The sequence below is a fragment of the Melospiza georgiana genome, chromosome 1 (genome assembly GCF_028018845.1).
Source record: "Melospiza georgiana isolate bMelGeo1 chromosome 1, bMelGeo1.pri, whole genome shotgun sequence".
Lineage (NCBI taxonomy): Eukaryota > Metazoa > Chordata > Aves > Passeriformes > Passerellidae > Melospiza > Melospiza georgiana.
In genome coordinates this window covers 106,947,476-106,961,309 of record NC_080430.1, presented here as the reverse complement: position 1 = coordinate 106,961,309, position 13,834 = coordinate 106,947,476, and the positions used below count along the sequence as shown (strand labels likewise).

The 13,834-nt window shown below is 39.8% G+C and overlaps 1 protein-coding gene across 1 annotated transcript; it reads left to right on the top strand.

The window, feature by feature from the left end:
• Window positions 1–2,568: 2,568 nt before the first annotated feature.
• Window positions 2,569–11,037, top strand: TYMS (thymidylate synthetase). The gene is made up of 7 exons (XM_058032524.1): window positions 2,569–2,755; window positions 3,052–3,125; window positions 4,381–4,555; window positions 6,710–6,811; window positions 8,006–8,181; window positions 9,531–9,602; window positions 10,477–11,037. Exons 1-7 carry the CDS (start codon window positions 2,584–2,586, stop codon window positions 10,612–10,614), a joined length of 909 nt encoding a protein of 302 aa, XP_057888507.1. The 5' UTR covers window positions 2,569–2,583; the 3' UTR covers window positions 10,615–11,037.
• The last annotated feature ends 2,797 nt before the right edge of the window (window positions 11,038–13,834 follow it).

Here is a 13,834-nt window from a genome sequence, read left to right as displayed (position 1 = left end):
GATTTCAAAATCACACCACCATTCAGTTTGCACAAGGCTTAGAGTACATGAAAATGTAATGGATAAAAAAAGAGTTAAAACTCTACAAGAAAACTGGGTAGATCTGTGAGAACAGAAAGGGAGAGAAAAAGAAAAGTTTCTGTTTGGTTTTTATGTTATGCATGTTTCTATAGCAGGACACTGCTACATTCCACATATACTTACTTTTCTAACATATTTTTCTCCATTCAAAACCAAAATGTATAATCTTTTTTTTTTTTTTCTCCTAGGAAAGAAGTGTGAATTCTTTCTTCCTGAAATAAAGTATATGCTCCTTAGTTGAACTACCCCTATGCTCAACATAGCTAACTGTTAAATTTCTATGGTTAAAATAGTTGCATATAAATAAAATGTTGCTTAGTAAATACTGTGACATATAAGCTATCAACCAAAGACTGTATAAATCTTTAAACTCAAACCCCAAACCAAATCCATTTCAGTATTAGTTTATTTAAATAAAATGTTATTTATGTTGTCAGTAAGGTAATCTTTGATAACAAGTCATGGCTCTGGTTATGCAAAGATTTAAGGACATAATCAGCTGTAAGCATAAAAGTAATTTCTATTTGCATACTTACATTCAAGCACATTCTCAAGGCTTTTCAAGACTGATCCCTACAGATGTTGCACATTCAGCTAAGTCTGAATCAACCAGATTTCCATCTGCATGTAGCATATTATTTTGCAATGAAAATATTCAATTTTTCCTTCCAGTTGCTTTTGATGCTTATTGTGTACATTAAATGACTTATCTGAATATGCACTAATGAGTAAGTCTTCTGCCTTTGGCATTTCTTACAAACAGTAGTCTGCCTCTGGAGTTTATTTCTTAATTAATTAAAAACCTTTATCAGTAAAGAAGCTTGTTTCTTCCTAAATTATACACATCAGCTTTCAATGGTATTTGTAAATTATAATAAAGTTCTAGAACTGATATATCTCTCAGCTAGAAGCAGAGCTCTAGGTGATTTGGTATCATTTGCCATGCAAAGCTTTTATAAGCGTGTTTTGCACACAGGTACACGCACCATTTCTAACTGTAGCTCTGCTAAATGAAGTATGCTAATTTCAAAGTGTACAAAAATATCTTTATCAGATATGAGCAGAGAAAAACATCCACACCCTACTTACACTTTATGTTTTCCTTTATTTCTTTACATACATGTTAAGTATACAAATCTATACAAGAAAAAAGCTATTTCACTCTTTTAATTAGTGGAAAAGATTATTTTCTGCATGCTGCAAAGAAAAGTAGCATTTTCTAATCCACAGTCCTCTGTGGTCCTTAGCTTCCCTCATATAAACCTGTATTTCAGGCTCCTAATCATGAGAGATTATCAGTCATAACATAACATAAACATGTCACTTGTCAGAAAGCTGGGCTTTATCTCAGAGATAAGTGACTCTCAGGAAATTCTTGACTTCCAAGAGATACTAATGATTAAATATTCAGAGAAGAATCAGTATCTTCTGACTAGCAGAGATTATATGTAGAAAATTTTCAGAGGACACCGTGTTGGGAACAGTTGCAATCAGACACGGGTTGGGATGCAAAATTACACTGGGACATGGGAGAAGCTGAGATGAACATGATGAGACACGATAAACCCAAGTGACGAGGACTACCCTTAGTGAGCAGCAAATGTACCAATAAAATATGAAGCAGGAAGCTGATGGCATGGCATGGCATGAAAGGAACCTGCTTTTGGAAGCTCAGCTCAGGGTGACACTGCTGGATGTGGAAGGTGAGCTGTGCATGGGGCACGGCACTGCAGGGCCACCACAGCAGAGGAGACAAGGGAGGCTGCCACAGGGGCTTTTTTGGGATATCCCGGCTGGGGGGATCCAGTGCCAGATGTGTGCAGCCTGCCAGGCCCAGCTGAAGGCTTTGGTCTTGTTCAGCTCCGAAAGGGGGTGCCTGAGGCTGCAGAGACAGGGAGAAAGATGACAAATGTCAACAGCACACTCCAGCATGGGATGAATCTTATGGCGCCACTAGAGCAGAACGAAGTCACAGAATCACACAGTCAATCAAGTACAAAAAGACTTAAGCTCCTCTGAGCTCACTGGGTGCAACCTTGGACGGAACACCACCCTGTCTGCTACAACATGGCACTACATGCCACCACGTCTTTCCTCAAACACCTCCAGGGATGGTGGCTCCACCACCTCTCAGGGCAGCCCATTCTGATATGACATCAACCTTTCTGTGAAGAAACTCTTCCTAAAATCCAACCTGAAGGAGTCGGTACGGTTCGGGGCACTGCCTGGGCCAGCCCTCCCTGAGGGGGAGCAGCTCCGTGCAGGCCCACAGTGGGCGGGCGGCTGCGGAGGCGGTGGCGCTGAGACCCCCGGGACTGGAAGAGGAAAGCGGGGGGAAAGGGAAGGGGCCGGGCAGGGGAGGAGGTGGCGGTGGTGCCGCTCCGCCCCGCCCGCCCCTCGGCACTGTTTGGCGGGAACTCCGGGCTTGCTTTGGCGGGAACTCGGCGCTTTGGCGGGCTCGGCAGAGGCGCGCAGCCGGAGCCCAGAAGCCGCTCGCCAGCCATGCCCGCCGACGGGGAGCTGCTGAGCGGCCCCGCCGCCTGCCCGGAGCCCGGCGAGCAGCAGTACCTGCAGCAGGTGCGGCACATCCTGCAGCACGGCCACCGGAGAGAGGATCGCACCGGCACCGGCACCATCTCCGTGTTCGGCATGCAGGCGCGGTACAGCCTCAGAGGTGGGCACCGCCGCGACCCCGGCCCCTGAGCTTGCTCCCTGTCCCTGCTCCTGCTCCTGCCCCTGCTCCCTGTCCCCGCCCTGAGCCGGGCTGAGTGTGGGGGTCTCACACCCCGGGCCTGTCTCGCTCCCTCCCACCCGAGGGGTCTGACCATGGGAGCTACACATCCTAACTCTTTGTTTCATATCCCACCCTCACAATGTCAGGGGTGGCATTGCCCTCTGTGTGGGGAAAAGGCGAATCTGCTCACCCTGGCAATGGCTGGTCCCCGCTGACACTGTGGAACTCTTTTCCAGATCAGTTTCCGCTGCTGACAACGAAGAGGGTGTTCTGGAAGGGAGTGCTGGAGGAGCTGCTGTGGTTCATCAAGGTTCGGTATTTGGGTGCCCCTCTGGGTGGTGGGCCCAGAGTGGCATAAACAGAACCAGCTGCTGGGCAGCGGATTAATGCATGTGGGTAACTGCAGATGCTTCTGTTCCTTTTACAGAAGAAATGCAACCCCCTAATACTGTGACCACACATGGAAGGTCGTTATCACCAAGACATTCTGCTGTTTAGTACAGACTATTGCTACCAGTGCAATCAGAACAGTTTCGCTTCTAGTTCTTCTTAAAGGAGAAAATTTGAAATAGTGAGGACTAGTTTGAATATACTCCACAGCTACAACACCTAATGCAGTGTCTTTTCTATGTGTTTTAATTAGAAATAATAATATGAGACAGCTAGTAAGCATTTTAATGATCTGCTTTTTAATATTGAAGTAGCTTGACTTGAACAAACAAGCAGTGTGGAACCACGGGTGAAGTAAGACTGATGTAAATGCTAGACTTTTTAATAGCAAAAAAATGACATCTAATAGAGCAAATAGCTGTACCTAGTATAATAAAATTCAGCTATAGCTAGTTCGTTACAATGTAAGTGTTCCTTTCTATGTTGTGATATTGTGCAAGTGTGGGAGAATTTACATAAGCATTTGCTAGATAGCAGGACTCTAATACAAATTGATTTTTTGTTTTGGGTTTGGTTTTGGTTTTGCTTGTTTGTTTGTTTGGTTGGTTGGTTTTTGGTTTTTGTTTCTTTTTAATGGAAAAGACTAGACACTCCCCAAACCAGCATAATTTCTGTGTTGGATTTTTGAGTGTGCTGATTTGGACATCTTGCAGGATTCAGTGACATTTTTCTGGGTTATTTTCTCATTTTTTTCTCATTTTCACAAAAGGATTTTAAGACCATAATTTTATTATAGGTAGCTTGGAAAAGACTGTGCCTAGGCCATACAGTTTTTGTTTTTTATTTTTTTATTTTCATCAATCTGTAAAGTAACATCTTGTTCTCTGCAAATATGAAATGATGTTCCACAGCTGACCTTGAGGCTGTTTGTGCATTCACAAAGTGTGAGAATCCTGAGCTAAACAGCAGCAGTGTGGCACTTCAAACTCCATCCCAATGTGTTGCTCACAAGTTTTGTTCTATCCGTGTGCAAGGACCTCATGCAGTACAATAATTACACTGTTCATCCTTTATGAGTGGAGAAATACTGTGGACTAGCAAAGCTTAATACAACTGTTCTAAATCATGCCCTCTGTGTTGGAATTAGGATGCAGACTTCTCACTGTGTTTTGTAGGGTTCTACAAATGCCAAAGAGCTCTCTGCAAAAGGTGTGAAGATTTGGGATGCCAATGGGTCCCGTGAGTTCCTGGATAAGCAGGGTTTCAGCACCAGAGAGGAGGGTGATTTGGGACCAGTGTATGGCTTCCAGTGGAGGCATTTTGGAGCAGAATACAAAGATATGCATACAGGTAATCACATCCAAATACAGTCTTGAGTGCTCAGTGAGACAGCTGTGACACATCACTTCCAGAAGCCTGTGTGGAATGGAATGTTCTTAACCATACAGAGCAAGCTGATAGCCAGAATAAAGAGTGTTTGAGAGAGTTAATTGAACTTTCTTCCTTACTCAATCTTAATTATCCTGAAAGATGTAGCTTTGTATACTATAGTTCGGTATTTGTGGAACAGATGAGTCACAAGGCACACACTGTTACTCTGTTACCTAGGGCAGATGTGGCTGCTGATAGCTGGAAGGATGTGTGTGCTGAAGTCCAGAAACCTGAGCTAGTTCCATTTGGTAACAGAACACAGGCTGCCATCTCTGTATACCAGTGCAGGGTCCATGAAATTGTTGTGCTGGGAAGAACTGGCATCAGTACACTACATTCACTGGAGGCAGTGAAGAGAAAGATTTTTCCATTCTCCATCTGAACAAAGTAGGGTGTTTCCACAGCTGATGATGCTGTGAGCAGAACAGCTGTGACAAGTTGTGATGTGATGCAGTACCTGTTGGTATTTTCAGTGGAACTGGTTTATTAAACTGACTCTCAAATGCATCGATTCCTCTTTTCCAAGTCTCTGCAGGAGAGGCTATAGAAAATGCTTAGAGGACTGCCATTAAGAAAAAGGTGTCAAAAACCAGATTGTCACTATCTGGTGTGATTTTTTTTAATGTGGATTAACAACATGGGTAATTATCTAGGTGAGGTTTCTTGGTTTGTTTTTTTTTTTTTGTGTGTGTGGTTTTTCATTTTGTTTTGTTTTGTTTTATTTTCAGTACAGCCTCAAACTGCAGCTCACAATGAATTGCTGATATTACTCTTAGTATTGGCATGTTGGCCACTAGCAGAATACATTTTTATGGTAACACAAATGATACAAATTGTGAACTGGCACATCTGAAAACTTACAGTTTCTCGTCTTAAAAAGTCTTAAGGTACAGCATAGCATGGAGAAAATGAGCAAGATAAATTCCCATGGTTTTCCTTAGAAACAGATTTCCTTAAGTTGCATTACTAATGGATGAGTAAGTAGCTTCAGGAACTAACATGACCATTTGACAAGGCTTCTGGCATGGTACTTCTGGTAAAGAGTTCCCTGAGATGCTAATTGTGTATTGCTACCTTGTTTTCCAACTTGGGTCTCCCTGTAACCATAATTTGGTGTTGCTGCAAAAAGAATTATTAGAAAAAAGTAGTTACCAGCCATGCTGATTGACTGGCATGAGTCAGAACAATGATTAACAACTAATGACTTTTTTTATTCTGAAATCCATTCTATGGTCAGTTAATTTCAGAAAATTTCTTACACAACTGGTATTGAGCCTAAAATTCAGCCTGTGTCATTGGGTGAAATGTAATATCCTGTGCTACACATAATTAAAGTTCCTTTCTGGAGCTAAATGCTATGTAAATTTAGTTTTCATACATGACCTTGAGAGTGCTAGATGGATGCATTTATTCATCTGTCAAAAACTCTTCTTTTGAGTGTGTAAAGAATGCTGGCACCTGGCACACTGGTCTGGGCATAATTTTTTTTCTATATAAGAAGGAGCACTGTAGCATGCAAATTAAATGTTTAGAAAGGCATTTTAATCCAGAAATGCAATAAGCAAATCAGTCTAAATACCATGACTGACTAGGTGATAATGTCTTGTCCATTCCAGTACAGCTCTTGTCCTATTTAGGTAACAAGTCATCATGAGTGATATCATGCTTTGTCCAGCTAGTTTTTTGTATTGCAACTTCTGTTTCTTGGGGTTTAGTGATTATACAGAATTTTAAGTTCGTCTTAAAATAAATCAAGTGGTTGAAAATGGAATAAATAGGAATGGTCTTATTTCAGTGGGTGCTAAAGGTACACAAAGCACACAAAATATATGGGGAGGGGGGCATACAGACATATCATCATGAGAATTTTACAAGCTCTGGAGCATCCTAAGAAAGACCGAGAACAGCCTATGTTTGGATGGTGCCACCTTATAAATCAGTTTCAAAGTTGCAATAAAATTTTCAGAGGTTGTCATTTGGGTATCACTTTTCAGCGGGACATGGCCTGAGTGATAAAAAAATACCGTGACTTGAATCTGTCTGGTTTAGATCTTACTTGTTCTGTTTCTCCAGATTACTCCAACCAAGGAGTTGATCAGTTGCAGAAAGTGATTGAAACGATCAAAACCAATCCAGATGACAGAAGAATCATTATGTGTGCTTGGAATCCCAAAGGTATTGAACAGCTGGCATAAAGTGAATGGGGATGCACATTATATTGCTGTGTGCTAAATTATCTTCTGCTCCTGTGTCAACAGTCAATTCCATTAAGTGTCCTTGTTCATTCTTTATAAAACTACCAGGAGTGCAGTAAAACTGGTTAGTAGTTATAATCTTGATTCTCTTTCAACTTTGTCCTGATGTTCAGACCTCAAAAATAATTTCTTCAAAGTTTTTCTCTCCAGGTTAAAATGAGGGATACGCCAGTGTCTTTGACATACAGTCTATTCAAACACAGTATTTCTTATTCTAAAAAGGTAAAAAACCCAAACCATAAAAATTATATTAAAGCAATGTGTCTGGCTTTTAGCCATGTAATCTCTTGTAAACTTCACCCTTAAAACTAGAGAACAAAAATATTATTTGTGTTGTAATCTTCTCCTTGAACATGGGATCATATGATGAACCTGTATCACACAAATGATAGGGTCTATTTATACACAGATATCTATTCACTCTGTAGAGACTTCTAAACAAGAGCTACTACAAATGAATGTTTAACTTTCACCAGTGATAGACTTGTGCTCCAAAAAAATCACACAGCATTTTCCACTGTTGTCTGAAAGGGTATGCCACGTGCTATTGCTGTTACTTTCAAGGCTAAATATCCTCAGAAAATATCTGGTGAAAGTTTTCTTTGTCAAGCTGTAATTTTACTCTCTGCACTTTTTAAGCGTAGAAAAACACACAGATCTTGTGGTTTCTGATTTTTTTTTAAAAATTATCATTACTTTTATATCTCAACAAACACATTGCAATTGGAAGAGAGTAAGATGAAGCAGATGGAATTTGCTTTAGGGTATATACTTAATTTTAGTCTTAATGTCTTCCTTTAGGGAATTCAGCTGTCTCACCAAGGTGAGTAGAAAGAAACTGCTGTGCAGCATTATGGCATAAGTCTGTTCTGTGGAATATCTGTTTATGACTTTCTGGTCATACAGCCCAGGAGACAGCTTGTCATGGCCTGGACTTAATTGCTTGGGCAGCAAGAGCTCATAAACAAGAAAAAAAGCAACAGAATGACAGTGCAGTTGGCTCTCTACTGTATCTCATTACATGCTTGTTTAAGTTTTGCATCTTCTACATTTATAACATACTAATGCTGTTACTGTTTTCTCCCCTCCCCACCTTCTGTATCTCAATTCCTAGATATCTCACTGATGGCTTTGCCTCCATGCCACGCCCTTTGCCAGTTCTATGTTCTAAATGGTGAATTGTCTTGCCAACTCTATCAGAGGTCTGGAGACATGGGACTAGGAGTGCCTTTTAATATTGCCAGCTATTCACTGCTCACGTACATGATTGCCCATGTCACAGGGCTGAAGGTAGGTTATTTAATAATTTCATTTATTCTTGTCTGAGAAAGGAGGGACTGAAAGATAAGGCTCTTCATGTCATGTGCAAGAAAAACTGGAATGAGCATACTGTTTGAAATCTTACTGATATATGTGTAAAAAAGGGCCCCGTGAATTTGATGTGAATTGCCTCTGGTTTGTATGGGCAGTTAGAATCAGCAAGATAAGAATTTTAAAATTCAGTTTAAGCAGAAGATTCTTTCATGTCTTGAATCTGTCAAGACTGACCTGTTGTTCATTAGTCTTAGAAATCTGAACTGAGTGCTTGTCCTCATGAGGTAGTAATATACCAATGATGAGATTTTGTAGCATGTGTTTTTTACTTATTAGAAGTGAGCAATAGCTCAGCAGTTGCTGTCAGGGTTCTAATTTGGATAATCTGCCCATCTTAACTTCCAGCTATAATTTCAGCTGTGCAATTCTTAGATTTCTTACTGTAAATGCTTACATGTAGATGAGTGGTAGTATGTGCTCAAGTAGCTCCTGCCCTGACTTCAGAGCCGTATTTTGTAATTCGGCAGAGAAACTTAAATGTGCGACAGTCTTGTACAAAGGAAGACCCCTTTTCTTTAGGGCATGTAAAAAATCATACTAGAAAGGCCTTCAGTGCCTAATCCTCCTGCCACCAGCAACATGAAGTGGAACTTCTTAAAACAGGGCAATACGGAAGAATCAGACTTGACAGCAACCACAGAAATTAGTCCAAGCTACTAAAAAAAGTGAAGTTTAACGTTGTGTCCAGCTGTTTCCTCTCAGCCACTTCCTCTCATGGCTTTGGTGGTTTTCAGTGTAACACATCTGGGGGCTGATCAACATTGGTCAGAGGCCAGTAAAAGAGCTGATGAAACTTCCCCATGTGAAATTCCATTGCTCAGGGGCTGGTAAGTCACCACCTGTAAGCTCTGGGCGCTTGCCTGTGTCTGACACCTCCACTGCTGTTCAGTAGTGGCTGAGGCAGCTGCTCTGAACCAGCTTTGGTGAGCTGTACTTACAAGAAGTGGAGTGGAAAAGCTGGATGTCACTGCTGCACCTGTTTCTCTGTCAGTGGGCAGATCAGTATTGCTCCATTTATTTACCAAAGCTACTGTCATAGCAGGATTTGAAAGATAAATTTTTTGGCAAGCTAGTGGAAATTTCATTATATTTTCCATTAATTATGCATTAGTCAGAGAAGCTTGTGCCCTTCACAGCTTTCAGGGATACAATCCTGTACAGAAGTGGCAATTCCACACTAGCCAGATGCTGAGAATCAATACTGTAAGCATTGTAATGTTTTGCTTTCTTGGAACCTGACTACATGTATTCTTCATTCTTTTCAGCCTGGAGAGTTCATACACACCTTAGGAGATGCTCACATATATCTGAACCATGTGGAATCTCTAAAAGTCCAAGTAAGTACTCATTCTGTACTCTATCCTTTTATCTTCCACAGTGCCTTGATTTAAAATATCAATTACCTTGATATTTTAAATATCCTTTTGCAGATATTAATTTTTGTGGCTTTTTTCTCATTTCTATCCTAATAACTGTAATATCTTAACATCTGTTCAATTCAGGTTGCAAACAGAAATACAATACAAGCATGATTGAAATGTACACCTGTGTACTGCTCTAAAACCAAGTTAGAGAGCAGAATCTGCACTTTTAACTTCAAAAATTATTCCACCTAGTCCCAACAACACAAAATAAAATGTCTTTGTAATATATCAGAAAAGGATCACTTAAAATTCACAGAGTTAATCAGTAATACTGTTTGGCTGAGAAAGGCTACATTTTCTTCAGGAAGTAATTTGTTGCAATAGGATAAAATCAGTGTTTGATTTGATTAGACTAAGCTTGGAATGAATGTCCTCATTATTAGTATGGTTCAAAACCATCCAGAGAAGTAGTTATTGATTCAGACCCTAACGATGGGAAGTGAGAAGCTGTAGAATATTTGAGGCATGTTTGGGTCAGATTTTCCAATTTAATTTCCCCTGGAAGGAATATAATCTGTAACCACCAGAACTGATTTGCTATCAGAAAGTACTTGCAGTGCATTTGGATGATCAGGGAATTCATCTGATAATTATGCTACTACTCCCTGTGAAAATACTAAGGTAGATTCTATCTAGCTGCCTTGGGATTTTCTTCAATTTTGTTTTCTTATTGTAAGTCTTCTTGGTGGGAAGGGAAAGCCTACATAGTGTAGTCTGATTGAAGATTGAGAACAGAGTCTCTGCTTTCAAGTATTAGCTTTATACAGTAAGCTTGCTTTTATTTCAGCTTCAGAGGGAGCCAAGACCTTTCCCCAAACTCAGAATTCTTCATGAGATTAAAGACATCAGCGACTTCAAGGCAGAAGACTTCCAGATTGAAGATTATAATCCTCATCCACCTATTAAAATGGAGATGGCTGTCTGATGCTATAAACCAGCATTAAATATTAACCTGGAAATGTACCTAAGCTACTTAGATTCTCTGAAGTGGTGGGGCTTTTGTATACTTCAAAAGGTGTTTGCTTTATTGTTAAATAGTCACAGACCAGATTTGCTTCCAGTGCTGCTCCCTGTAGTTTTACAGGACATGTGATTATTCCTGATATGCCATGCAGATGTTAACCCAGTTTTAAGTTGTTAGAGAGCTGCTTTTCTACATGTTGTTTCAGGTGCCAGTGGCCATTTCTGTTACCATTCAGCTACTGTGTGTGAGTAGCACGGGTTTACATGCTTGATTTGGTGCTGAAAATAAGAATTTGTATGTGTGATTGAGGATTCCTTCAGGGTGGGAGAAATTGTTAAATATATTCTAAAGAGTGTATGTTTAATAAAGCTTTTTTTTTAAAAATCTTCTGGAAGGCATGATGCATATTTAATTCTGGTATGGTTTTTTATAGTTAGCAGTAAAAAAGCGTTGGAAAGCAAAATGTCTTGGAGGGTAACATCTGGCCAGGAAAAACAAACTTCCCATAGTCTTCACAGATGAACCATCAGGAAGGCAAAAGATTTTAGTGGAACCTTGCTGGAACTGCAATCTCTACATCATGTCTCTGTAGCAGCAATTTTTTTTTTATTCCTCAACCCTACATAAATTACTAATTTGATATAAGTCAAAGATAGTTGCAGTTAAACAGAGGTTACCAGATAATATTAGTAATCAGCTATCTGTCATCATTTAAAACAGATCCCACAAACATATGGACTAATTCTGCAGCCTGGAGCAGTAAAACCTAGAGATCATAGTATTTTTAGGAATGGAGTTCACGAATTAAATTCTAGCAGAATTCAGCTTTCAAGTCTCCTTATCCTTCTACCTTCTGCAGTAACACATTAAATTCCTCTTCAGCAATTTAATTGTGAGTAGATATGTGGTTAATATTCATAGGATTGGCAATACATATTTGAACGTGTAGAAAAATGCATAGTAATTTTTTTGAGTTAAATTTTAAAGTCAATAAACTGATAAATATTGGAAAAGTGTACAATTTCAGATAATTCTAAGAATTTAATAATCTGTGTGCTTTCATTTAGGGGCCTGCATAAGAGGACCATTGAACCTTTCTTAAACCAAATTCATTATAACTTTGAAAATTATACTTTTAATTAAAATTATTTGCATATGCCATTATGCTCATTTTCCTTCTACTGATCACTGATATTGAGACCAATTTTTTTGTAGCACAAAACGTGATTCTCATTTCCTGACATTTAGCCTAACACAAAAAAAAAATCTTCCTGTTGTGAGCACACCAAATGTTAAAGAGAGCACTGCTTATTAGAAAGGTTCTTAATATACAGTGTAGTGCATCATTTGTGAAGAGAGATGATCAGACTGAGCTCTTTCAGCTCAGATCCTGTGAGAAGCTTGGAATGGTCAAACCTCATCCTTTTCTGAGGCTTAATTGAATGCATGCTCAGTAGCCAACCTGCAGTAGAACACACACTTGGGTCTTCTCTCAAATTCCTGAACTCACAGGTAGTAGCAGCAGTTACCACACCTGAGAGCTTTGCCACATGCTCCTCCTAATAAACTTCATCTCAGCTCTACTAGTCTGATATTCTAAAGTCAGACTAGTCTGGTCTTCAGATGGTCCAGGTGTTACCTTTCCATTCATGCTATGTCCCAGCTGTAAGTTGTCAGCCACTTCTTACCATGTGCACACTTTTATAAATTAAAGATTCCTGAGTGTTCCTACAGCCCTCTAAAGTACAAGGAAACGGATTAAGCTGCACATTCACTTAGCAGTTCTGCCTACACTTAGCAAGTCAAGTTCCTTCTGCTGGAATCCGCTTTATGTAACACTGCAGATAAGGTGGATTCTGCAGGACATTTTAGCAAGTGTAGCCAGACAGGATGTGAAATAAAGCTGGCCTCAGGGCTTTACTAGTGGGAATTAGCAGTCTCAGTGGTTATCCAGGACAGGAATACCTAGCCAAGAGAAGAATTCAGAATGGGAATCATGTACTTCTCCTCATAAATTACAGAGGAGTTAGGTGTATGGACATACATAGCCTACATAAGCAGAGCAGTCTCTATAGCTCTGGAAGAGTTTCTAGTTTTTAGTACAGGAATTAATTACAACTTCACTGTTTCCCTTTATCAGCACAATTTACTACCAATAGCAGTTGGAGTGAAGCTTGTACCTTGAAGACCAAGAAAGTTTATGGTGCTCAAAAGATCAGAAAGATGTAAAAAACATCTCAACAGCACACTTTAATGTGAGTTAAAATAAAATTACATTTTAAAATTTGTAGGTATCAGAATTCTAGGGGCTTTCATGAAAAAATATGAATATTCAAATAATTTTAATATATAGAGCTAAACAGGAGGTACTCAAGGAATTTTGATTTGCAGAATATGGACACTGCTCATGCTGCAATGATGACTACTATGACCACAGGCCATATTCAGAGCAGTATTTTAGACAAAACATGGGACATTTCTTGATATTTTCAAGAGATGTATCCTTGTATCATTTCTCCACTTTCCAAGGGTCATTCAACAACTCAGAGATAGCAATGAAATGTCTTACCACTTTGTTCAAATATCTACTGCATTCCACCTTCTTAGACGAGTTTTGTAACCCACTCTATTTCTGACACATTATGTCAAAATTTGCCGTACAGCAGTACCACAAAGAATATTAGTTATCTGGTTATGGTGGATGAAGGGTCAGAAAAGAAAGAACTGCTGAATTTATGAGACAAACATCCATCTGATCAGCCATCAAAAGCAAGTCTTCTAATGAGCCTGACTTGGTGAGTTTGTCGCCATAGTGACTGGCACCTGTGAAGTGTCTGAATGTGGAATGCAGCCCAGGTTTCAAGTGCTTTTATTAAAACCACAAACAGTTCACATCCACCTGCTAGAAGTTTCACCCACCCTTCTAACTTCCCTTTGCAACCCAGAGGAAGGTGAGCTTGTGGGGTAACAACACCAATAAGTGCTGTGACCACCATGCAGCAAGATGTTTTTTAAGAAAAAAAAAAGAGTGATCACCACAGTCAGCTGTTACTAGATTTTTTTATATAACTAACCTGTTTTCAAGCCTCTCAGGTACTTGGATATGATTAAATGTGATCAAGTGCTGGACTAATTGACAGAGGCCCCCAAATCCAAACTAGAGATGACTGCCACACTGAGA

Coding starts and splice junctions, on each gene's coding strand:
- TYMS (XM_058032524.1), top strand. CDS start 2,584: ATGCCCGCCGACGGGGAGCTGCTGAGCGGCCCCGCCGCCTGCCCGGAG. Junction 6,812..8,005: donor GTGTGCTTGGAATCCCAAAG/GTATTGAACAGC, acceptor CTCAATTCCTAG/ATATCTCACTGATGGCTTTG. Junction 9,603..10,476: donor TGGAATCTCTAAAAGTCCAA/GTAAGTACTCAT, acceptor CTTTTATTTCAG/CTTCAGAGGGAGCCAAGACC.